Genomic DNA, 27021 nt, shown 5'->3' with positions numbered 1-27021 from the left:
GCTTCCCCTCACAGTGAGATGTGCTACCTTCCTCCAGTGAACTGCTGAAAACTATCATCGAAGACGGTTACGCACAAGGGGAACGGTCAGTCTCAACGCCATGCCATCTCATAGGTTTATTCAGAAGAAAGAAGTACTTAGACATAAAGCATCCAAAGAAGGCTAAATTACTGTGAAGTAGGAACCTTGCTGATACACTACTATGAAAACATCATCTCAAAGGGGCCACTGCAGACAACAATGCCTGTTAGAATATGAATGAAATATTCAGATCAGAAAGCCTGGACGATGGAGGTGAGGCTTAGGGGAAGAGGTGTCTGTCACCACTCAACAAAGGGAAAATCTTTCAAAGAAGACTCTTGAAAATAGTGTTATCAAGAAGGTAACAGCCAGCTTAAGGAAAGCATGTGGGACTTCATTTTTAAACCTCAATTTAATGAACCATTATCATCATTAAAAGGCTCACCACTATATACATGATAGGTGTTGTTAGAAATGCAGCCCCAAAGAGCACAGAACACAAGCCTGAATGAGTTAATGTCACTGTACTAGTGTAAGTAAAAAATGTTGATGCCGATTCTTAGCTCTCACCCACAGAACAAAGAGACGCACTCTGTCTTCAAAGGTCTGTGGAAGCATGGCTATTGGCTATCCCAGAAATGCTCTACCTCCTTTTTTCCCTGCAGATATCTGTTTATTTTCATGTCCCTTAGTCGAACTGAATCAGCCCACACAGTTATATCGCTTTTTACTACCTGTTCATCTTTTCTCTTTATCTGTCTTCTTTTTGTGTGTTTGTTTCCTGAAGTAACTCCCATGTTTCTTTTATCAGAGGACTTATTTTTTAAATGTACAGTTAGCAAAGGCTAATTAAAGCTTTCTCCCTTTTTTTTTTTTTTTTTTGGCCGTGGTGCACGGCTTGCGGGATCTCAGTTCCCTGACCAGGGATTGAACCCAGGCCCTTGGCAGTGAAAGGGTGGAGTCCTAACCACTGGACCGCCAGGGAATTCCTTAATTAAAACTTTCTTTATCAGTGGACCAGCCCTTAGTAAAACACAACCAAAAAAAAAAAAAAGTTTCAGATCTTAGGACTCTTATGCTTCTATTACTGTTTCCAAGGAATCACCTAGGGCCACCCAGGAATACAGGTGGCTCTATTTCTAAGTTCAGGACCTTCTTTACTTACAGAAGGTCCCTGACATCACCAAATTTCACTTCAAGGTATCAACATAGTCAATCTCATTCTCCAAAAAACATTCAGAATTTCATCTGTATCTCAAAAAAGGTTTTGAGCACCCTTCCCCAAGAGCAAATAATTGTGCCTCTATATTAGGGGTTGGCAAACTTTTTCTGCAAAGGGCAAGACAGTAAATATTTTAGCTTGTGTGGGCTATACAATCTCTGCCACAACTACTCAACTCTCCCATTGTAGTGCAAAAAAGCCAGGCACATATAATATGTAGATGAACAATAAGGCTATGCTCCAATTAAACTTTATTTACAAAGACAAGCAATAGGCAGAATCTGGCTGCCAAGCCAGGCTTTGCATCATACACCCAAAGACTGGGCTTTGCATCATACACCCAAAGACTGGGCTTTGTCACGTCATGCCTTTGAAAGTCTTGGTATTTTGGTTTAAAAACTTGTAACTTGCTTAAATCATGTTACTACTGATACTGCTGCCACAGGCTGCTGCCCATGGTGTTGACTGAGATTTTTAAGTATATCCTAAGGAAATCAAGCTCTGAAAGCAGCAGTCGAATAAAAGAGGGGCCAAGACTCATTCCCTGGAAGCTCCAGGCCCTACTTACTCCCTTTACTATCAAGGCTGATTGTCCTCAAGTAGGCCTTCATGAACACTCTCACTCCTAATTCCTGTGTTGTACCCAAGCCTGGATCAACACTGCAATGGCATCTCTTTTTGCCCTTTAACAGACTTGCCTGGTGCTGCAAGACAAACATCTGAGCAGAAGGGGCCCTCACAGCCCCATCACCGGCCAGGCTGATCTCTCTCCCTCCCACCCCATAGCCACTATTCCAGGTCTGCCTCACCCTCCTCAAGATCAGGCTCACCAAAAAGCCTCCAAATTCAGTAAAAATACAAAGACTATTAAGTGCAGTCTTACCCTCAAATTTACCTAGTTTCATCCCCATTCTTCTCTCTCCTTCCTTTACCTGACTTGAACTTGCTCCTCTAGGCCAATCTCAGATGCCACGTCTCCAACAAAAAGTCTTCCTTCAACACCAAGCTACTATAAGTGCCTCTGCTCTGGGCTCCCTGGAACCCCACACTTGCCTTTACAGCCAAGCTCATTACATCCTACTGCCCCTTTGCCCCTCAAACCTGTGAATTATTGAGAACCAGGGTCCTTATTCATCTTTGCACCGTGCACAAACTGTTTCTCTTACCTTCCCCACAACCTCTCCAAGAACTCCCATCCCCACCAAGAAAAGGTTATGGTTTTTCAATCCTTCTTTTAACATTAAAGGAAAAAGCCATAACTAGAAATTGCAGGGGGGGAATTGAACTACAATTTGATGACTATAATCCCTTTCAAAATAATGCCGTGAACCATAACAAACCAATTTCCAATACAATTTAAACTGAGCTGAGCAGTTAAACAATGCAAAGATACAATAGTGAAGAGCAAAACAATATATGGGCTTTTATTCAGTGCACATTCATTGTGATAATTTCAAATGTTCCTGACAGTTACAAGTTATTACAGCACTCACTCTTCATCACTCTCCTTAATGCATTCTTTCTCTTGTTACTCTCCAGCTACCTCAAGGGGGCAAATACAAGTTATTTTTCATTTGCTTGAATTTAGTTGTCTTGAGTGTGACTGGTTTCATTTACCAGTAGCAGTTTACAACATCTCTCATATGTCTGTCTTTATGATACAAAAGCATTGAAAACGTCAGCTCAGTTCTCGAGCTACTAAATGCTCCTACAAAAATTCCATAAAATACTATGCCTTGTAGGTCCTACCAAAATGACAGATTCCTGGCTCCAAAACCTATAAATAATGAGAATGTTTTAAAACTGCATGTTTACAAACCAGCAGATTTTGTTCATTGGATTTTAATAACTAAAGTTACTCAAATCTGAAGTCTAAAGTCAATGTTCCCTTGAAGCAATGCCATTGTGTAACTGGTTTTCAAACACAAGTGGTAAATTGATAAGCACTGCAAACCAATGTCCATCACCCTCTGCTGTGCTGTCAAAAATTATGTTATTTTAACTATCAAATGTGTAAAGCCAGTTCAGGGCAGTTTTATGTTGACTGTTCTGAAAATCGTATGCTGCTTCTACCTCTTAATTATATTTGCAAAAAGGAACAAAGAGGGGGCTTCCCTGGTGGTGCAGTGGTTGGGAGTCCGCCTGCCGATGCAGGGGACACGGGTTTGTGCCCCGGTCCGGGAGGATCCCACATGCCGCGGAGCAGCTGAGCCCGTGAGCCGTGGCCGCTGAGCCTGCGCGTCCGGAGCCTGTGCTCCGCAACGGGAGAGGCCACAGCGATGAGAGGCCCGCGTACAGCATTAAAAAAAAAAAAAAAAGGAACAAAGAGCTCAATGATCCCAAGGTATGGTCAGAAAAAAATCTTGGACTGCGTTTTATTTTATTTTTGAGCCCTGAGACGTGTAACCTCTCAGCCCAAGATCCAGATGATTCCTCAGCTCAGTCTTCCTTTTAGAAACCTGCAAACTTGCCAGGATACCACAGGGATGAAACCACAGAGAAGGCACAAAATAAACCATTAGCTCAGGGGAAATTTGTAGGTGACCCAGACCTAGTTGTACACATTTCCACAACTGTGAGACTGACTATACATAATTACTCCCTTAGAACGTGTGGGGAATAAGAGCACCTGGCAGCCAGTCTACTAGCCTCGTAACTTTGAGAAAACACTTTAACTTTGCTGGGCCCCAACTGAAAATACCAACCATATTTGCTTGGCCTCACCCATTTCAATGGAAATCCCAGAGAAGCTGCTTTAATAAGACAAGGTGCCATCTTCTGTAAGGAAGCTTCACTACTAATGGCACTCATTTTCCTAAACATAAGTAACCATAACATGTCAAACTTAAAGAATATACCTGGAGTATAAAGGAATCACTCGGCTGTTCAGCAGAAAGTAACACAACATTGTAAATCAACTATATTTCAATTAAAAGAAAAAAGAATATACTTGGAATTGAAATACCAAAAAAAAAAAAAAAGCAAAGACTTAATACAAGGTACACTCTAAAACTGGTTGGGGTTAGAATACACTAAAATGATCCTCTGGAGACCAATACTGAAAATGCTTCTAAAGCAAAAAAACTGTTAAAATCTCTCAGCATTTGAGATGGGGAAACACACTCACACATACAAGCACATGCATACATATACATACACACACTGACATAAAATAAAAGGCCACCCTGTTTGGGAAAAGCATCTTGGGAAGTTGTATAGAAATCAGCGATTTTTAGAAGGTGGCTGCTCTCATCTGCCGATCCTGGACTTCAACTGCAACATTTCCAGCCTGCAGCCAGCCCTGCCCGCTTCACACTATCCCCACAATCTGAATTGGCCCTGGCCAGTCTATCCTGTTACTGTTTGTCCTGAAATCAGTGGGTTTTGTATGCTGATAGACTTGCTCGGTTTGTCTCAAGTCTGAAGTCAAGGGGAGATTCTGTCAGCAGCCAAGGACCTCTGTTCAGTCCTGAAGGGCGGGTTTTTCCTCCAATCCCAGGACTTGTTCCTATACTTGGTGCTCCTAAGTGTATAGTTATACCACCCCTTAGATTGTCTAGTTAGTTAATATATTGTGCAGTGTTAAATACATTGCACCCTTAAAGCTGTTTGCCCATTTTACCTTTATTTCAAAAGTCTGAACATATGGCTAGCATATGCTTGAACTCTTGGTGAAATTTAAATGCTAATAAAATAGGATACCCAAAATTAAATAAATAAATGGCCAAAAGGAAATCATAAAGAGGTTATGTTTGTTTGGCAAGCTTATGAGTAACTTTTTTCTTCATTTTTTCTCTATTTTTCTACATGAGCATCTACAAACTTAAACAAAAATTCTCAACAGAGAGGTTACTTACACTAGTGAAAATACGAAAGGGGGAAGAGAAAGGATGTTTTCCCTTTCTTTAACTTTTATTTTTAGTATTTCAAACATACACATATTCTAAACATCATGTATCCATCATCTAGCTTCATTTAACAATATTTTGCCAATCTTTATTCAACGGAAGTCATACCACTTTATTTCCTGAGGTATTTTAAAAACAAGTCCGGGCTTCCCTGGTGGCTCAGTGCTTGAGAGTCCACCTGCCCATGCAGGGAACACGGGTTCGTGCCCCGGTCCGGGAGGATCCCACATGCCGCGGAGCAGCTGGGCCCGTGAGCCGTGGTCGCTGGGCCTGCGCGTCCAGAGCCTGTGCTCCGCAATGGGAGGGGCCACAGCAGTGAGGGGCCCGCGTACCCGCAAATAAATAAATAAATAAATAAATAAATAAATAAATAAATAAATAAATAAATAAATCCCAGGGGTATTCCCTGGTGGTCCAATAGTTAAGACTCGGTGCTTTCACTGCTGTGGCCGGGGTTCAAACCCTGACTGGGGAACTAGGATCCTGCAAGCCACACAGCGCGGCCAAAAAAATTAATTAATTAATTTGAAAAACAAAATAAAACAAATCCCAGACTGCATGTTATTTCACCTATATATTTTTCAGTGTGTATTGTCAGTTGACAAGGAAAAATATATATAGCCACCATGTCATCATCACGTCTCATAGGACAACAGTAATTCCATAGTATCATCTAATACCCGGCCCATTTTCAAAAATAAGAATGGTCCTTTCAATAACAGTGTTCAACAACTGAAGATCCATATAGAAAAACTAAAACTGTGCCACTACCTCATATCCAGAAATGTATTATAACGAACTGTAACTCAATAAGAAAAGCATGACAAAAAAGAAAAACGTACAAGAGGCTTGAATAGGCATTTTGATAAAGAGGAAATCCAAACAGCCAATGAGCATAAAAGAAAAAAAATCATGATGTTATTTAAAACCACAAGAACCTGCTACATACTCCCATTTAATTTTAGAATGTCTAATGTCAGGGAGGCTGTGGGGCAATGGAAGTAGCAAACACTGGTATAGAAAGGTGTAAAGTGGAAAATAGTTTTGTTCTAAAACTACCCATGTGTATACCCTATAACCACTCCTTTGGAGGAAAAGTAGGAGACTATAATAGGTAAAGGGGACAGATAGGGGAAACCTAGGGTGCCTGTAATGTTTTCCTTGATGTCAGGGATGGTACATAGGTATTCACCTTACAATAATTCATGAAGCTCTAAGTTTATGTTTTATCCACTTTCCAGCTTGTTTTATATTTCAAAATATAAACAGTTTAAAAATAGTACAATAATTGACTCGGTCAAGGATTATCAATGGAGGCAAATTCACTGGGTGAAAGGCTATTGGGAACAGGATATTCAACTAGCCTCTAAATATTACCCTATAGCAAACTTATTAACTTTAAAGGGAAATCCCTGGCGGGATCCTTCATATAACCTTCAAAGCAGGTTATAAAGAACATTACTGGGAAAATCAGGGATCTTTGAGTATGGTTTCTATATTAGATGACATTATACAAACGTTAAATTGCCTTATAACTGAAAGAAACATGCTGAAATAATTAAGGGTGAATTGTCATGATGTCTGCAACTTACTTTCAAATGTTACAGCATAAGGACAGAGAGACAGAGACACAGACAGAGTGATAGAGAAACAAAAAGCAAATGTGGCAAATATTAACAACTAGTGAATCCATGTGAGGGCATCCAGGTGTTCACTGCATCACTTCAACTTTTTGGTAGGCAAGAAATTTCTCTAAATAAAACAATGGGAGAGGGAATAAAAGGTTTCAAAAAGAAAAGATTTTTTTTTAAAAATATTATTTCAAGTAGTATCAGGGAGGCAAGAAGGATTAGATTACATCAAGCAGATTATGCTCTCATGAAAAATAACTGGAAATATGTAATATGTACTTTTAAAAAAGAAAAAATTCTCACAATTTGTGTGGGGGGGGATAAAAAAGAGAATATAAGAATGTTTTGTTTTGTTTTTGCTTTATACATTCATTCATTCATTCATTTTTGGTTGTGTTGGATCTTTGTTGCTGCACGCAGGGTTTCTCTAGTTGCAGCAAGCGGGGGCTACTCTTTGTTGCGGTGCTCGGGCTTCTCATTGTGGTGGCTTCTCTTGTTGTGGAGCACGGGCTCTAGGTGCACAGGCTTCAGTAGTTGCAGTACACTGCCCCAGTAGTTGTGGCTCGCAGGCTCTAAAGCACAGGCTCAGTAGTTGTGGCGCATGGGCTCAGTTGCTCCGCGGCATGTGGGATCTTCCCAGACCAGGGCTCAAACCCGTGTCCCCTGCATTGGCAGGCGGATTCTTAACCACTGTGCCACCAGGGAAGTCCTATAAGCATGTTTAATATAGCTTTTTCAAATGATTAGGGGAAAACTACAGGAAGAATACATATCACAATACTGCTTTTGCCTTAAGATGGTACTATTATGAATAATATTCCCTGTTTTCCAGGTATTTTTATAATGTGCTTTGCTTTTAAAAATTTTGAGTGTGATTTGAAGATCAGCCAGATAACCACATACTATATTACTGTTGAACAGGCTCACATATTTGTACAATTAGCTGGTTTCAATGTAAAAAACAGAAGCAGCAGAAATCATACTGATGTGTATTTATTTCTTCTTGTCCTGTGAAGAATTATGGGTCACACAAAGCACAACAAATGACTGCTTCTCGACCACTGAAAACGGTAACAAAAATAGTAACAAGAAATGATGCTTTACAAAACCCACTGTAATAGAAATATACCTCATCATATATGCTCCCATTAATGTCTGCACCATAGATAGGTGCCACGAAGGTTAAGTTCTTCCAGTACTTGCGCTCCAAATCTTCATAATCCAAGTATCTCGGAGTACAATACCTGGAAAAGGGAGATGAAACAAAGCACAAAACAGTAAGACAATTTTAAGATTTTCCCTACCCATTTGATTTAAATCACTTTCTAAACAAAATTCTTTCAAAATGAAAACACTGCAGCAGCTCATGTTGTCAAATCTGACAAGTAAATATATACATGTGTTTATCATAGATCTCTGAAGACTCTAAGATTCCTAAATAACTATATGAAAACCTCATTTTTTGATGAATAAGAAAAATATTTTTATGAAAGTATCAACAATAGAAGACTACTTAATATTATTTTAGCTTTCAAAATATTTTCTAAAATCTTTAACCAATTATACCATACTAGGACATTTTAGAGATTTACATGTAAAAGACAAACATATAACTTAGAATAAAAGACTTACAAAGACAAAACATATAACTTAGAATATATGTAATTTGTTATATATAATTTAATATTTATTATTAATTATATGTAATTCACTTAAAATTTCTTATATTTTTCTATAGAAAAATTGACAAAGGACAATATCACTAAAAATCCAAGAAAGTAAAACTAAAATAAGATATTTTGCACCTATCAGATTGGCAAATGCTTAATATATAAATGGTGGTAAAGAATGAAACTTCTCTTACACAGCTGGAGTTGGGGTATATACTGGTATCAGAGTACAATTTTTCAATAGCCTTAAAAAATGTCCCTTTGGGCTTCCCTGGTGGCGCAGTGGTTGAGAGTCCGCCTGCCGATGCAGGGGACACGGGTTCGCACCCCGGTCCGGGAAGATCCCACATGCCGCGGAGCGGCTGGGCCCGTGAGCCATGGCCGCTGAGCCTGCGAGTCCGAAGTCTGTGCTCCGCAACGGGAGAGGCCACAACAGTGAGAGGCCCACGTACCACAAAAAAAAAAAAAAAAAAAAAAATGCCCCTTTGACCCTAAAATTCAACTCTAGAAATTCATCTCAACAACATAGAGATGTATACAATGATATATGACCCAGGATGTTGCTGCAGCATTAACTGAAACCTCAAGCTTACGTCCAGCAATTAGGACTATGTTAAATAAAAGAACACAAAATAAGGCAGATCTTTCTGTATATTGACATTAAAATCTTTCCACAGTGAATAAAGCAGATTACAGAACAGTAAAAATACTATGATCCTATTTACATAACAAAAAGATCTGTAGGGCTTCCCTGGTGGCGCGGTGGTTGAGAGTCTGCCTGCCGATGCAAGGGACACGGGTTCGCGCCCCGGTCCGGGAGGATCCCACATCCCATGAAGCGGCTAGGCCCGTGAGCCATGGCCACTGAGCCGGCGAGTCTGGAGCCTGTGCTCCGCAACGGGAGAGGCCACAACAGTGAGAGGCCCACGTACCGCAAAAAAATAAATTAATTAATTAATTAAAAAAAGATCTGTAACTGTACATTAAATGGACAGAAAGAAATATACTCTAAACTATTAATACTAATGGTTATCTCTTACATAGGAACTACAGAAAGGTACTTCTCTGTATTATTTGGATTTTGAACAATAATCTTATATTATTACCAAAAAAAAAAAAACCACAATGTTTCTACAGGAAAAAAAAATTAGCAAAGAAATCAACAAACTGAGAAAGCAATGGAACACACATAGTGAAAAAGGTGTTTAGCAGAAGCAGCAATCCCTATCAAGCCTACTGGACATTTTAGACTGAAGAATTATAGAACAAGCAACACCTACATCTACTGCACTGGGGATGCCAAACTGGTTATCTAAGCAATAAGTGAGAATGCCAAACAGTTTAACAACTGGATTTGAAATAAAGAGTAATTTACAGATTTAATCTCACAGGGCAACCAAAAATAAAAAGGATGGGCGTGAAAGAATCCACTCCACTTCATTCTAATGCTTTGATTAGAGGGTCCCAGTAGTAACAGACATTCCAGGCACAAGCTAAACAAGCTAACCAGAGGTCAGAGTCTGGTGACAAAAAAAGGTAGCAAAGATGCTGTTTATTACGACTTCCAAAGAAACTTCTTAGATTTTAGAAATTAAAAGCCTAAACTGCCTTTCACTATGAGAAGACCTAAAGAATCTATCACCATATACTCACCCAGTCAGGATCAATTTTTAGCAACCCATAACTCTAAGAGAGAAAGCTATAGTTGGGTATTAGCTATTGAGGTTAAAGTCTAAAATCCCTGAATATTTGAAACAAACACTGATACTAAACTTGGAAAAAGGGACCAGTTCACTTACTTGGTACCTGATTCTAATGAAACCTGGCTACAGTTTCCATCCCTAATGGACTGCCAAACAATCACGCCTATTCCACAAATCCAGCATCAACTTGCTCAAAACTGATTCAACCACACTTCCTACCCAGAACCTTTCATTCACTATAGCACAGTTGTTAAGAGACAGGGCTCCAGAACCAGACTGCTTGGATCTAAATCCAGGCTTTGCCATTTATAAGCTACATAACCCAGGACAGGAGACTGAATCTCTCTGGACCTCAGTTACTCCTGTATAAAACAGGGATAATAACAATTGAGCTGTTGTGAAGACTCCATCAGATAATTCTGTAAAGCACTTAGCTCCATGCCTAGAAGAAAGTACAGATCAACAATGTAAGCGATGGGAAGCAGCATATTACTCATCTCCACAAACTTTTATAGTAAAGATATGTTGGAGGTCTCCAGATTTTCTTTGGACTAAGTTATGTTATTAACCAAATGAGCGTGTTATCCTCTCTACCACCAAGCACATTATGTACTGTGTACCTATGCAAGGGCATGTACTGAAGGAGAACAGATGAACAGAAAGACCAGAAAAATGCCTCTTGCCTACCATGAAAATTAGTCCCATCTTAGGACCATTCCATAACTGTTATGAAGACCATGTGATCCTAGTGTAGCTGTGAGTGGACAAGTAGAGCCTTGGTTTGAGGTTTAAAACCCATTTCACTGGCATTTGAAATAAATTTTCATATGAAACTTACAGAGGAAATATAAAAATATAAATTTCAAAGGTAACAACAGGGGCTTCCCTGGTGGCGCAGTGGTTGAGGGTCCGCCTACCGATGCAGGGGACACGGGTTCGTGCCCCGGTCCGGGAAGATCCCACATGCCGCAGAGCGGCTGGGCCCGTGAGCCATGGCCGCTTAGCCTGTGTGTCTGGAGCCTGTGCTCCGCAACGGAAGAGGCCACAACAGTGAGAGGCCCACGTACCGCAAAAAAAAAAGTAACAACGTTACAAAAATTATAGTGAAATTAATGCAACTCAAAAGATACATCAACTTTGAAAGAAATGACATTTAATCTGGAAATAATCTTTCAGACAATTTCTCATGATAGTCATATTTTGTAACGAAAAAAAAGAGTCCACTTTTTTTTTTTTTTTGACCACTCCACGTGGCATGTGGGATCGTAGTTCCCCAACCAGGGATGGAACCTGTGCCCAGTGAATTGGAAGCATGGGTTCTTAACCACTGGACCACCAGGGAAGTCCCTAGAGTCCACTATTTTTTAAATTATCTTTGAACTTCAGAATATCAAGAAATGTATATTCTGTTAATAAGTAAATCTTTACAATCTGTTTAATAATTTATACTACTTCAAGTATATTTTAGCTTCATGACACTATTTATTTTTTCAATCAACATATATTGAAACAGCACCTACCATGTCCCAGATACTGTACCAAGCACTGGGTACACAGTGGAACACAAAACAGAGACTGTCAGCTGAATGGCTACCTTCAGGAAGAGTCAATCTACAACTAAGCCACCAGAATAAAAAACAGAGATATGAATAAAGTAAGTGCCTAGTAAGATAAATTCCCTCTAAATAGAAAACTGACACCATGCTACGATAATCAAATGGGCTAGAGATGATAATCAAAGTTTCTCCGTGACAAGAGAACACAGGACTTTGAGACTCTGTACTCATCAATACTTTGAATCGCCATGTATTATTAACAATGATTGTCTCTGGGAGTTGAAATTACGCATTTCTATAATGTTTGAATTTTTAAATAAGCATACATTAGTTTTGTAACGTTTCTGACCTTCCTTCAAAATCCATCTCAGTAGCACCTACGAAATGAAATTACACCATTCCAATTAACTACCACAGAAGGTTTACCTTCCTTTGAAACCCCACAGAACTTTCTCATAATAATTATGATGATTTTTAAGGATATTAACCAACATTTTCTAGTAAGTATTATCTGATTATTTCCAAGTACAAACAGTCTCTTGAAATATCAAAGTAGTCAAGTAGAGGTTCCACTAAATGAACTAAGCTATTTAATAGTTTTTTTTAAAATAGATCTTTATTGGAGTATAATTGCTTCACAATACCGTGTTAGTTTCTGTTGCACAAAAAAGCGAATCAGCCATATGCATACACATGTCCCCATATCCCCTCCCTCTTGAGCCTCTCTCCCATCCTCCCTATCCGACCTCTCTAGGTCATCGCAAAGCACCAAGCTGATCTCCCTGTGCTATGCAGCTGCTTCCCACCAGCCAACTATTTTACATTCCATAGTGTATATATGTTGATGCAACTCTCACTTCGCCTCAGCTTCGCCCTCCCACCCCATGTCATCAAGGCCATTCTCTATGTCTACCTCTTTATTCCTGCCCTGCAACTAGGTTCATCAGTACCCTTTTATTTTTTTTAGATTCCATAGTATGCATTAGCATATGGTATTTGTTTTTCTCTTCCTGACTTACTTCACTCTGTATGACAAGCTCTAGGTCCATCCACCTCACTACAAATAACTCAATTTCGTTTCTTTTTATGGTTGAGTAATATTCCATTGTATATATGTGCCACATCTTCTTTATCCATTCATCTGTCAATGGACATTTAGGTTGGTTCCATGTCCTGGCTATTGGAAATAGAGCTGCAATGAACATTGTGGTGCATGTCTCTTTTTGAATTATGGTTTCCTCAGGGTATATGCCCAGTAGTGCGATTGCTGGGTCATATGGTAGTTCTATTTTTAGTTTTTTAAGGAACCTCCATACTGTTTTCCATAGTGGTTATATCAATTTACATTCCCACCAGCAGTGCAGGAGGGTTCCCTTTTCACCATACCCTTTCCCGCATTTATTGTTTCTCGCTTTTTTGATAATGGCCATTCTGACTGCCATGAGCTGATACCTCATTGTAGTTTTTTGTTTTTTTGCAGTATGCGGGCCTCTCACTGTTATGGCCTTTCCCGTTGCAGAGCACAGGCTCCAGACACGCAGGCTCAGCGGCCATGGCTCACGGGCACAGCCGCTCTGCGGCATGTGGGATCTTCCCAGACCAGGGCACGAACCCATGTCCCCTGCATCGGCAGGCAGACTCTCAACCACTGCACTACCAGGGAAGCCCCTCATTGTAGTTTTGATTTGCATTTCTCTAATAATTAGTGATGCTGAGCATTTTTTCATGTGCCTCTCAGCCATCTGTATGTCTTCCTTGGTGAAATGCCTATTTAGGTCTTCCACCCATTTTTTAACTGGATTGTTTGGTTTTTTTGATATTGAGCTCCATGAGCTGTTTGTATATTTTGGAGATTAATCCTTTGTTGTTTCATTTGCAAATATTTTCTCCCATTCTGAGGGTTGCCTTTTGTCTTGTTTATGGTTTCCTTTGCTGTGTAAAAGCTTTTAAGTTTAATTAAGTCCCATTTGTTTATTTTTGGTTTTATTTCTGTTACTCTAGGAGGTGGGTCAAAAGAGATCTTGCTGTGGTTTATGTCAAAGAGTGTTTTTCCTATGTTTTCCTCTAAAAGTTTTATAGTGTCTGGTCTTACATTTACATCTTTAATCCATTTGGAGTTTATTTTTGTGTATGGCATTAGGTAGTGTTCTAATTTCATTCTTTTACATGTAGCTGCCCAGTTTTCCCTGCACCACTTACTAAGGGTTTATCAATTTTTTTTATCTTCTCAAAGAACCAGCTTTTAGTTTTATTGATCTTTGCTATTGTTTTCTTCGTTTCTATTTCATTTATTTCTGCTCTGATATTTATGATTTCTTTCCTTCTACTGACTTTGGGTTTTCTTTGTTCTTCTTTCTCTAGTTGTTTTAAGGGTAGGGTTAGATTGTTTGAGATTTTTGTTTCTTGAGGTGAGATTGAATTGCTATAAACTTCCCTCTTAGAGCTGCTTGTGCTGCATCCCATAGGTTTTGGGTCATCATGCTTTCATTGTCATTTGTTTCTATGTATTTTTTTATTTCTTCTTTGATTTCTTCAGTGATCTCTTGATTATTTAGTAGTGCACTGTTTAGTCTCCATGTATTTGTGTTTTTCATGGTTTTTTTCCTGTAATTGATTTCCAATCTCATAGCGTTGAGGTCAGAAAAGATGTACGACTTCAATTTTCGGAGGCTTGATATGTGACCCAAGATGTGATCTATCCTGGAGAATGTTCCATGTGCACTGGAGAAGAAAGTGTATTCTGCCACTTTTGGGTGGAATGTTTTATAAATATCAATTAGATCTATCTGGTCTATTGTGTCATTTAAAGTTTGTGTTTCCTTGTTTATTTTCTGTTTGGATGATCTATCCATTGGTGTAAGTGGGGTGTTAAAGTCCCCTACTATTATTGTTTTACTGTTGATTTCTCCTTTCATGGCTGTTAGAATTTGCCTTATGTATTCGGGTGCTCCTATGTTGGGTGCATAAATATTTATAATTGTTATATCTTCTTCTTGGCTTGATCCTTTGAACATTATGTAGTGTCCCTCCTTATCTCTTGTAACAGTCTTTATCTTAACGTCTATTTAATCTGAAATGAGTATTGCTACTCCAGCTTTCTTTTCATTTACACTTGCATGGAATATCTTTTTCTATCCCTTCACTTTTAGTGTGTATGTGTCCCTAGGTCTGAAGTGTGTCTCTTGTAAACAGCATATATATGGTCTTGTTTTTGTATCCATTCAGCCAGTCTGTGTCTTTTGGTTGGGGCATTTAGTCCATTTACATTCAAGTTTATTATTGATATGTATGTTCCTATTACCATTTTCTTAATTGTTTTGGGTTTGTTTTTGCGGGTCTTTTTCTTCTCTTGTGTTTCCTGCTTAGAGAAGTTTCTTTAGCATTTGTTGTAAAGCTGGTTTGGTGGTGCTGAATTCTCTTAGCTTTTGTTTGTCTGAAAAGCTTTTGAGGGACCTCCCTGGTGGCGCAGTGGTTAAGAACCCACCTGCCAATGCTGGGGACACGGGTTTGAGTCCTGGTCCAGGAAGATCCCACATGCCACAGCACAACTAAGCCAGTGTGCCACAACTACAGAGCCTGTGCTTTAGAGCCTGCGAGCCACAACTACTGAGCCCACGTGCCACAACTACTGGAGTCCGTGCTCCGTAACAAGAGAAGCCACTGCAATGAAGAAGGAAGGCAGCCAAAAATAAATAAATAAATATTTTAAAAAATAAAATAATTATCTTTAAAAAAAAAAGAAAAGCTTTTGATTTCTCCATTGAATCTGAATGAGATCCTTGCTGGGTAGAGTAATCTCGGTTGTAGGTTTTTCTCTTTCATCACTTTAAATATATCCTGCCACTCCCTTTTGGCCTGCAGAGTTTCCACTGAAAAATCAGCTGATAACCTTATGAGGATTCCTTTGTATGTTATTTTTTGTTTTTCCCTTGTTGCTTTTAATAATTTTTCTTTGAATTTAACTTCTCTTAGTTTGATTAATATGTGTCTTGGTGTGTTTTTCCTAGGGTTTATTCTGTATAGGACTCTCTGTGCTTCCTGGACTTGGGTGACTATTTCTTTTCCCATGTTAGGGAAGTCTTTGACTATAATCTCTTTAAATATTTTCTCAGACCCTTTCTTTTTCTCTTCTTCTTCTGGGACCCCTATAATCCGAATGTTGGTGCATTTAGTGTTGTCCCAGAGGTCTCTGAGATTGTCTTCAATTCTTTTCATTCTTTTTTCTTTATTCTGCTCCTCAGCAGTTATTTCCACCATTTTGTCTTCCAGCTCACTTATTCGTTCTTCTGCTTCCGTTATTCTGTTATTGATTCCTTCTAGTGTATTTTTCATTTCAGTTACTGTGTTGTTCACCTGTTTGTTTGTTCTTTAGTTCTTCTAGATCTTTGTTAAACATTTCTTGTATTTTCTCAATCCGTGCTTCCATTCTATTTCTGAGATTCTGGATCATCTTTACTATCATTACTCTGAATTCTTTTTCAGGTAGATTGCCTATTTCCTCTTCATTTATTGGGTCTTGTAGGTTTTTACCTTGCTCCTTCAACTGTGACATATTTTTTTGCCATCTCATTTTTTTTTTTTTTTTTAATGAGTGGGATTGTGTTCCTGTTTTACTGGTTGTTTGGCCTGAGCCTTCCAACGCTGGAGTTTGTAGGTTATTGGGTAGAGCTGGGTCTTGGTTGCTGAGATGAGGAACTCTGTGAGACCTCACTTCGATGAATATGCCCTGCTGTCTGAGGTTCTCTGTTAGTTCAGTGGTTCAGACTCAGAGCTCCCACCGCAGGAGCTTCCCCCTGACCCCAGGCTTGCAAATCAAGATCCTGCAAGCCACATGGGCTGGCAAAAAAAAAAAAAAGAGAGAGAGAGAAAAATAACAAAGTAAAAAATAAAATTAGACTAGGAAACTAACAGATATGTTAGAAAGAATGTAAAAATAAAAATATAGATGAGTCAACAACCAGAAGGTACATCAGCAACACAACAGTAAAAAAGAGGAGGAAGGAAAGGAAAAAAAAAAGGGGGGCAGGGGAAGGCCTTGGCAGATCTGGGCAGTGGGTGGGGCTAATGCTCAGGACCCACGGGGCTGGAAAAGGCCCTGGGGGCTGTGGGCAGTGGGGCGTAGGCTCAAGGAACAGAAGGGGCCCAGGCATGCCCCCCAGCCCTCCTCTCAGAGGGCAGGGGACCTCTCCTGGGAGCTCAGCAGGCTTCCTGGGCTCGAGTGGGTGGGACAAATGCCCTCCTCTCCTCTCCTGCACCTCTGGTCTGGGATCCGGGAGGGCCTTTCCCACCTGCCTCTCCTGATCTCCCCGGCCTCCCTCCTATGCCCCCAGGGCCAATGCGGCTGGTAGGGTGGGGGGGGCACCTTGGAGAGCAAGGGACCAGCCTGGGACCTCAGCAGGTTCCCCATGGCTGAGTGGGTGGGGCAATTGCCCTCCATTCCTCTCCAGCTTCTCCCGGAGGGCCCCTCCCACCTGCCTCTCCTGATCTCCCCGGCCTCCCTCCTATGCCCCCAGGGACCCACGTGGCCTGGAGAGGGGTTTTGTAAGCTATTTAATACTTTAAGAATGACTCTGGAAATAGGCACTAGAAAATGGAGAACAGAATATGGTAAACAGTTTGTACTTATAAAAAGTTGGATAGGGACTTCCCTGGTGGCGCAGTGGTTAAGAACCCACCTGCCAATGCTGGGGACACGGGTTTGAGTCCTGGTCCAGGAAGATCCCACATGCCATGGACAACTAAGTCCATGTGCCACAACTACTAAGCCTACTCTCTAGAACTCACGAGTCACAACTACTGAGCCCACATGCCACAAGTACTGAAGCCCGCACACCTAGAGTCCATGCTCCACAACAAAGAAGCCACCGCAATGAGAAGCCCACACCACAACAAAGAGTAGCCCCCTCTTGCCACAACTAGAGAAAGCCCATGTGCAGCAACGAAGACCCAACGCAGCCAAAAATTAATTAATTAATGAATTAAGTTAAAAGAAAAGAAAATATCTTTCTAACACTGGGTTAGGAAAAAAAAAAGTTGGATAAAATTGCTTCTGCAATCTTGTTTTAGCATTGAACTTATTAAAGAGTTCTTAAAGAGTATAAAAGCAAACAAGTCTAGTCCAAATAAAAGTTTCACATTCTCAATCAATGAAATCTGAAACAATGAGGCTTTACTAATGCCTATGAAAAAAAACTCAATTGTTATAAAGCAGAAACTAACACACCATTGTAAAGCAATTATACTCCAATAAAGATGTTTAAAAAAAAATTCAAGAGGGACTTGAATTAATTATAAAATGTCTAATTGCTTTGGATTAACCAGAATGCTCCATAATAGGAACTTCACACAGAAAAAAGATTTTTCAAGTACCATCAAGTGCTTACTATGTCAAATATAAATTTTTTTTTAAAGATATCAACTAAATTTATCCAAAGGACTTAATCTCATGAATACCCATCCAGAGAATTTAGACACTGATGTTTTTTGGTTGGATGATTGGTTGGTTGGTTTTGGGGGGGTATTTTTTTTCCAGATTAATATTTTGATCTAAGGCCTTAACCACCACATCAGAAACTTTAAAAAAAAAAAACATTGGGGGGGCAATTTAATAACAATCATAACTGTGATCGTTTCTAAAATATATCCACAAATCCTTTGATACACCTCCCTTCAAGACTTACAGCTTAATTCTCCTCCCCTTAAGTATGGGCTGCATTTGGCTTATAACAAATAGAATATGGCAGAAATGACAGTCAAGAAACAGGTCATGAAAAGACATTGTGTCTTCATCTTGGTAACTCCTGGATCACTTGCTTTGGAAGAAGCCAGCTGCCACAACACGAGGAGCAGTTCATGTGGCAAAGGACTCAGGACTCCAGCCAACTGCCACGTAAGGGGAGCAATCTTGGGAGAAAATCTTCTAGTCACAGTCAAGCCTTCAGGTGACAGCAGCCCCAGCCAACTTGAATGCAACCTCAGGAGAGGCCCTGAGCCACAGCCACCTGGCTGAGCCACTCCCAGATTCCTGACCTTAAGAAACTGAGATGTTAAATGTTTATTGATTTAAGATACTAAGGTTTGGGGTTATTCGTTAGATAGCAGCAGGTGACTAACACAATACTGGTGGCCCTTCAAGTCATTCAAGGATTTTCTTTTTAAATTACTCGTCTTCTAATATATATAACTTATCATTTAAGACTTAAACATTGTCAGGACTTCCCTGGTGGCACAGTGGTTAAGAATCCGCCTGCCAATGCGGAGGACACGGGTTCGAGCCCTGCTCCAGGAAGATCCCACATGTCATGGAGCAACTAAGCCCGTGTGCCACAACCACTGAGCCTGCACTCTAGAGCCCGCGAGCCACAACTACTGAGCCCGCGAGCCACAACTACTGAGCCCACGTGCCACAACTACTGAAGCCCGCGTGCCTGTGCGGGAGTAGTTATACCATGGAAATAGGCAAGAACCACAAATCAGGGTTCCCCCACCTCCCCGGAAACTTGTTGGAGCCCATGCTCTGCAACAAGAGAAGTCACTGCAATAAGAAGCCCACGCACCACAACGAAGAGTAGCCCCCTCCTCAATGCCAACTAGGGAAAGCCCACGCGCAGCAACAAAGACCCAACGCAGCCAAAAATAATTAATTTTTTAAAAAAGAGGAATGCTATTTAAAAAAAAAAAAGACTTAAAGATTGTCACATACAGAAGAAAATTTGCCTAACAAAGATGAATCAAGTGTAGAATCAAAAACTCATGGCAACTAAAAGATAGGAAAAAAACCATTTACAAATATTATGAATGAGATGATAAAACGAGGAACTAGTTTTCCCTAGCAGTAAACTAAAGTAAGTAGGCAGGCAACCACCTGAAAAACAGAAAACAGTAACAGTTAAATGAGGACTGAAAGAGATTGTGCAGAAGACTCCTGCTTTTCACCACAAGCTCCCATCTACTTGGTTACTTACCATGTTCACCTATATCTTCGAAAGAAATAAAAATAGTAAACTGAATCTACTCACTTGCCACTGTTGGCCAGCTGCCTGAACTCCTTCACTGTCATGGCTTTTTTCTGGATGTTGTATTGAGTGAACAGTCCTGACTGCCCTGTGACCATCTGCTGAATTGGCGCTGGAATAAGCAAATTGTCAATGTCATCATAGCACTGCCTTGGCTTCCACTCCTTAGGAGGAATAACCTAAAAGTAAAATAATGAAATATTATTTGGAAAACATTCCAGGTAGTTATTTAGCTTTTCTATTCCAACAGAATACAAGTGAAGAATTTCTCAGCATTTATATGACAAATGTGTAAAAGAACTGTGAAGATTCACATTAAAGGAAATGCTTGCATTCTCCCAAATATTCACCTTACTGACATGACTTTTTTAAAACAGCAAAATTTACTGAGTACTTACTATACAAAATACTGTGCTTGTATTAACTTATTTTTTAGTGGCTACTGTTAACCTCTCTGTTTTAAAGGTAAAATTGAGAGACACACAAAAGTAAAATAACTTGCTAGAGTTCAAGTGCTGTTTATAGTACCATGAGAAAAATAAGTATTGGTTTAGTTGATACCTTTTCTTTAAACACCTCTCACACAATATGGCAAATCAGACTGGTGTGCAAGTAAATGTTTAACCAACAACTTTCCAGGGAGGTGGGGGAACCCTGATTTGTGGGTTTTGCCTATTTCCATGGTTGTAACTACTCCCATCATGGCCAATTTGAGCTTACCAATGTGATGTCACTGAACATGGGGTTGGAAAAGATGTGCACTCTCAATTCTCATGTGCCTGTATGAAGTAGCTCAGCACACCATTGCTTTCCCATAGTATTTCAACACTTAATTACTAACAATGGAAAGATCATCAACAGTAAAACCAAAAATACATAATCATATGATCAAAAATTAGAAGGAAGTTACGAATTGAGTTATGAATTTAGTCATGTTATGAATTGAGTCAAGTTATGAATTGAGTCATGGTTTATAGCTGGAATTTATCCACCTTTAGAAGTTATCTTAATTTTTAAAGACAAACTTCTTTTAAAAATTTAATTGCAAAATATAGATAGCACACATACAAAAAATGCATAATCACAAATATGTAGCTTTGTGAGTTATTATAAAGCAAACACCAGAGTACCCACTGCTCAGGTGTGAGAAGTAAGATACTTCTGGCACCCCAGAGATCCTGGTACCCTTTTCCAAATACATCCCCCTCTTACTCAAAAGATGGTCACCATCATGGCACTTACGCTATTAATCTCCTTGCTGGGCTTTATAGTTTCATGTCTGTGTGTAAACCCTGACAACAGTTTTTTAAATGTACAGAAACATAAGCATCCATATATACATACATTCTCTTTTTTTTTTTTTTTTTTTTTTTTTGCGGTACGCAGGCCTCTCACTGCTGTGGCCTCTCCCATTGCGGAGCACAGGCTCCAGACGCGCAGACTCAGCAGCCATGGCTCACGGGCCCAGCCGCTCTGCGGCATGTGGGATCTTCCCGGACCGGGGCACGAACCCGTGTCCCCTGCATCAGCAGGCAGACTCTCAACCACTACGCCACCAGGGAAGCCCCCTATACATACATTCTTTATCTTTTATATTTTACTCAATTTTTTTGTGAGATTCAAATATGATGACCTAGGTAACTGAAGTTCATTGACTTTCATTCCTACTTAGTACGCCTTCGTATAAATATTTATTTGTAGGGGTGACTACTTGGTGGTCACTTGTTTTTTTTCTAATTATTGGCAACTGCAAACAGCACTATTAATATTGCTGTATGCATCTTCTGCTGCATGTGGGCACACGGTTCTCAAATACATACACGCACAGACCCTCCTAACAGTGAAACTACTGGGACATAGGATATGTACAGATCAAACTTAATCGTTATTACCAAACTTTTGCCAAAGTGGTTGTACGATTTCATACTCCCGCCAGCAATGTGTGAAAGTTCCTGTTGCTCCACATCTTCATCATCACTTTGCATTGTTGATCGTTTAAATTTTAGTCTTTCTGGAAGGTGTGTAATGGTACTCAAGTTGGATTTTATTTGCATTTTCTGATAACTAAAGAAATCTCTTCATATATTCACTGACCCTACAGATATCCTCTTTCGTAAAGTGCTTATTCAATCCTCTTGCTCATTTTACTATGGCACTGTCAGTCTTTTTCTTATTAATGTATAGAGATTCTGTATATAGTCTGGTTATTCTTAGAAGAATATGTGTGTGTGTGTATTTGCAAATATCTATATGTATGTGTGTGTACATATATCAAATATCTTCTCTTACCCTGTAACTTTCCCTTCAACCTTCTAAACTATATTTTGATAAACATAAGCTCTTAACTTTAATGTAATCCAATTTCTTCATTTTTTTGCCTTGATCTTCTGTTTAAAAAATATGTATTTTCCTACTCTAGGGCATGAATACATTCTATTTTGTTTTCTAAGAGTTTTCTAAGAGTTTTCTAAGAGTTTTCAGGTTTTCTCTTTCACATTTTATCTACACTGCACCTGCAACTAGCTTTTGTGAAAGCTTTAAGTCAAGCTTCGTCAGATAAGAAAACCTGGAGTCGGGGAAGGAGTGACTTGGCCAATGTTATACACCTGATAAACGACTCTATTAATTCAAAAAAGAGGTGGGGGGAGCAGTCAAGTCTAAAATTAATTTTCATCAGCAATATGGAAATATTATACATTTTATTTTCTCCGAGGTATGTTAGCTTAAAATGAGCTAAAAATACATACTCAGTATCTTAAAAGCATATGGACAATCGCACCAAATGGATATGGATAAACATATTACATTGTCTTGATCACATATTGAAAGGGGAGAGGGCAGTATTTAAGAGTGTTATAAATACTAACTTTTTCTTCATCAGAAATAAATGTGAGTATTCCAAAATATAAAACATAGATTTATCCAGGCTCCTGTTTAGAAATATATCTACAATCAAAATCAATATTATGTTTAGACTTAAATATTTTCCTGTGTTGTGAAAAACAAGGCAGTTTTTCACCCCCAAAAAATTCTGAACCAAATTTTCTTCTCTCAAGTTAAACAAGGAATACATTTACAAAACTCTAAATATTACCTTTGTGAATATTTTGTGCATGTGTTCATTTACTTCAATTAAAATGTTCAGACAGAGCTTTAAAACTCTGTAAGCTCAGGCGTATAACAAAAATCTTATTTTTTAACTATAATTTTAAATCTTAACACATCAGATTTTCTTACATAGGAATCGTAAGCACAACATACTTAGGACTTTATATATATATATATATTTATATATATATATATATTGCATATTACCATCTCCCCGACCCCAGCCTGGGCCCTATACCAGTAAAATTGTCCAGCTACAATCTGTATTTGCACTACTTATCCTGAACTATGTTGCTATTACTATCATCTACCAACTGAGAAAGGAGCAGGAGGAGGAAGGGCGGTGCTTCTCACACTCTTTCTTCACCTTTGGGCACAGACAGCTATCTGCACCCGCTAGGCTACTTGTGAAGCTCTGTATTATGCATAACCTCAGGCCCAGAACAGGCTACGTCCAGAACACTGCTGCCAAAGAATTTAGCCATTGCTCGTATAATAATGCTTCATCATAACCTTTCTCCACAAAAACAGTACAAGTCTTACATTTAAGGACTCTGTCACTTTTCACTTTCGCACCTGGACCACCAACTTTTTAGACAAAAAGTCAGGGTGTCAAACCTCTCACTCTGGAAAAAAAAAGTTAAATCTAAAGTATAAATCTAAAAAAATGTCATCAACCAGACTACCCTGGTGGCGCAGTGGTTAAGAATCCGCCTGCCAATGCAGGGGACACGGGTTCGATCCCTAGAGTCCGGGAAGATCCCCCATGCCGCGGAGCAACTAAGCCCGTGCGCCACAGCTACTGAGCCTGCGCTCTACAGCCCGCGAGCCACAACTACTGAGCCCTCGTGCCTAGAACTCATGCCCCGCAACGAGAAGCCACCGCAGTGAGACGCCTGCGCACCACAATGAAAAGCAGCCCCCGCTCGCGGCAACCAGAGATAGCCCGCGCACAGCAACGAAGACCCAACGCAGCCAAAAATTAATTAATTGATTGATTTTTTAAAAAATGTTATCAAGCAAGACAGACTGTAATCTGAGGCCAAAGTCACTACTGTTGGAATTTCTCAACCACTTTCTTCAAATCATAAATTAAGACCAATTCATTAAATGGTGCATCAACAAAGAATTTCATAGGTGGATCTGTTCCCCAGGGCTAGCCCTCAAAGTAAACTAGCAACATTAATGCAGTTTTGATCTTTACAATTTGGTTTGCTTTGGTGTAGTTTTATACATTTGCTATTGCTGTCACTTCCAGAAAAAGAAGGAAATCAGGTGAAACTGAGTCCATGTGACTTGATGTAAAAGATGGCAAAAATGACTGGGAATAAAACAGTTTATTGTATTCCTAGTATAAGTAAAAGGGAATTGCCACAAGATTGAATAAATGAGTAACTCCAGCTTTGTCAATGAGTCTCACTTAAAAAAAAAGTCTGGACTCAGGTGTGTCTGGTTCAACATTCAGAAAACTAACTGTCATTCTCATTAACGTCATTCTGTCAGAGAACACCCAAGGCAGCACAGGTGTCCTCTGTGTGCCTGCAGCTCCCTTGTGAGGGTAGTGCCCGCTTCCTCTTCTAAGGTTACTAAACGTGCCCCCAACCACAGAACATTCACTAATCCCAGTGGAACACAGTAAGATATATGTTTTCAGGCAACAAAAGAGGGAGAACAACAGGACAAAGGGCTGCATTCAGAGCCCAGAGTAGAGGACAGACAGTCACCCTAACACCCTTCTGCCCAATAAAGCTCAAAACCTTGCTAACCGGTTCATTTTAAGTTTATGATCAAAATTCTGTGTGTCAAATGATTCTGAAATATCATTCTCTTCAACTTGATTTTTTTTCCTCCTCAAAGACAACCCAGAAATGTTAAGGTTCCAAAAATGAGATCTTTAAGAGCAAACCTAATGAAAAGATTAAGTAAGGATAGCTCATCTGAGAAATTCACTATAAACCTTTATCTTCCTTTTCTCTCACCCACCCCTAATCAACTTTCACTCAACTTAACATCCCCAAATTTTAAACCTTTTCTAGGAGTGACCTGAACCATACATATCAAATAACAGACTTCAAGGCAGAGATGTCAGAATAGTCCAAGGTTACAAGCAGCTGAGTCCAGATGCAGGAGGAGGACTTGAACACCAACCCCTGCCCTTCTGCAAGTTCTCTCTGAGGCTACTGTCTGTTTTCAATGCTACTGGACCTTCCACGGAGATGGGGTTCCAAGTAGAACCCGTGACGAGCCACAGTAGAGAAGGCTCTGCTGGGGCTCAGGAATTTATGTGGTGATGCCAACAAGTCTACAGAAACCCAGATTATAAACTTAACATTTAGAACAAGAACAAAACAAAGCAAGTAACAATAAAATCTATTCTTGAGGAAAATTTTAAATTGAACTACATTTCCATTATAGAAAGATATACCTATCTCAGGTTAAATTCAAATCTAGATAATCTCTCTTTCAAAGCTCTAACTCTGGGCTTATGGGGGCAACCCTGCAATGCAGTCTTGAGCACCTTAGGGACCACCTTATGTCCCTGAGCACATCACAACTACCCCTGACAAGACTCCCTGCTTCTGCTCTGCCTCCCCCTCAAATTCATTCCTGATGTAGAAGCCAGTGTGATCTTATCAAAATAATGTCACAAAAATAACAAGTAAACAAACAAGCAGCCACCATATCCTCCTCTCCTCTACTTTAAGCCTATCAATGCTTCCCATTGCATTAACTGCATTAATGGATTAACAAGAACAAAGATTTTGCAAATGTCTTCCTTTGGAAGAAACAAGTTTCCACATCAAGAAGACTAAGCATAACTGAAAGGCCAAGTGATCATTTTCTGGCTTAAAAGATCTGAGGATAATCACCTTTGCAAGACCCGCTCGATGGGCTCCTTTAGACTCCATGTATGCGAGGTATTTGTTGAACTCCCGGAATTCCTCCATGCAGGGTCTGAAGGTCATGATCTTACAGCTGGGGTTGAGCGGACTCTCCACCTTGGCCACCTCCATGATGGCTGGAGCAGTCTCTGCAGAGAAGATGATGCGGGCATCAGTGCTGAGTTATTGGGTGGTGAGGTCAGTGGTCATTTCTCCCAAATAGCAGGTAAGCTCCTCCAGCAAAAACTCTTCTAGTTACTTAACCATTCCCTTCTACCACCCTGTTAGGGAGACCCCCTCATCTCTCCCCAGACTCCTGAAAAGAAAAACTGCCTCTAGTTACTCCTCCTCCCAAGCTTCTATTCCTGGCATTAAATCACTGACCTAATTATATTGCTCTCCTCCTCAGAGTCCTTCCTAGAAAGAATGAATTTTCTAGGGACTTCCCTGGTGGCGCAGTGGTTAAGAATCCGCCTGCCAATGCAGGGAACAGGGCTTCGATCCCTGGTCCGGGAAGATCCCACATGCTGCGGAGCAACTCAACCCGTGAGCCACAACTACTGAGCCCGCGTGCCACAACTACAAGCCTGCACGCCTAGAGCCTGTGCTCTGCAACAAGAGAAGCTACCGCAATGAGAAGCCCATTCACTGCAACAAAGAGCAGCCCCCGCTCGCCGCAACTAGAGAACGCCAGCGCACAGCAGCAACGAAGACCCAGTGCAGCCAAAAATTAATTATTTTAAAAAAGAATAAATTTTCTAACTTTGCAAGTTTACAGAAGGTGTTGTTCCTATGCACCAGCTCTGAAACAGACTCTCATCCATGCACCTATGTAAGGGCCTGGTGCCGGCTGAGAGGTTAATGGACAATATTCCACATCCCCAGCACAGGGCTTACTCAGGTGCACTTCTACTCGTCATGACGTGCTTTCCTATAACAACTTACAAACTATCCTGTCCGCAAAACCACCGGACACCAGGCTAAAGTACTGGAGACACAGAAAGGGGTAAGGTTGCCTTCCAAGCTCACTGTTTAGAGGCCGAACAAACTTCAATACAAAACCATACACAGGAAGGAGTTCCTGACTCCACCTGAGTTACTCAGAAATAACTTCCCTAGAAAGAGGCAGAGTTAAGCCTTATGAGAAGATGCAGAAGTTTGCCAGATGAGAGAAGGAACACTTTATGTGGTGAAAATATTTGGAAGCTTGCAGGGATGGAGAGGGGAGGTTAGTTTGTCTGGAGCTTAGAAAGAAAAGATTATACAGATCAAAGTAGAAAAGTAGGCAGTAGTAGTGTTGCGAAA

The 27021-nt window shown here is 40.1% G+C and overlaps 1 protein-coding gene across 4 annotated transcripts in view; it reads right to left on the bottom strand.

Moving 5' to 3' along the window:
• KDM4C (lysine demethylase 4C) overlaps positions 1–27021 on the bottom strand; it is a 412581-nt gene that overhangs the window by 347637 nt on the left and 37923 nt on the right. For all 4 annotated transcript variants that reach the window (XM_067744341.1, XM_067744340.1, XM_067744342.1 and 1 more), the window contains exons 2-4: positions 25705–25865; positions 19730–19905; positions 7912–8026 (exon numbers count right to left, since the gene is read on the bottom strand). In XM_067744341.1, the coding sequence (XP_067600442.1) occupies positions 7912–8026; positions 19730–19905; positions 25705–25848 (435 nt within the window). In that variant the 5' untranslated portion in view covers positions 25849–25865. The remainder of the gene's footprint in view (positions 1–7911; positions 8027–19729; positions 19906–25704; positions 25866–27021) is intronic.

The sequence above is a fragment of the Pseudorca crassidens genome, chromosome 7 (assembly GCF_039906515.1).
Source record: "Pseudorca crassidens isolate mPseCra1 chromosome 7, mPseCra1.hap1, whole genome shotgun sequence".
Lineage (NCBI taxonomy): Eukaryota > Metazoa > Chordata > Mammalia > Artiodactyla > Delphinidae > Pseudorca > Pseudorca crassidens.
The sequence above is the reverse complement of the archived record's forward strand: the minus strand, read 5'-3'. Positions and strand labels throughout refer to the sequence as shown.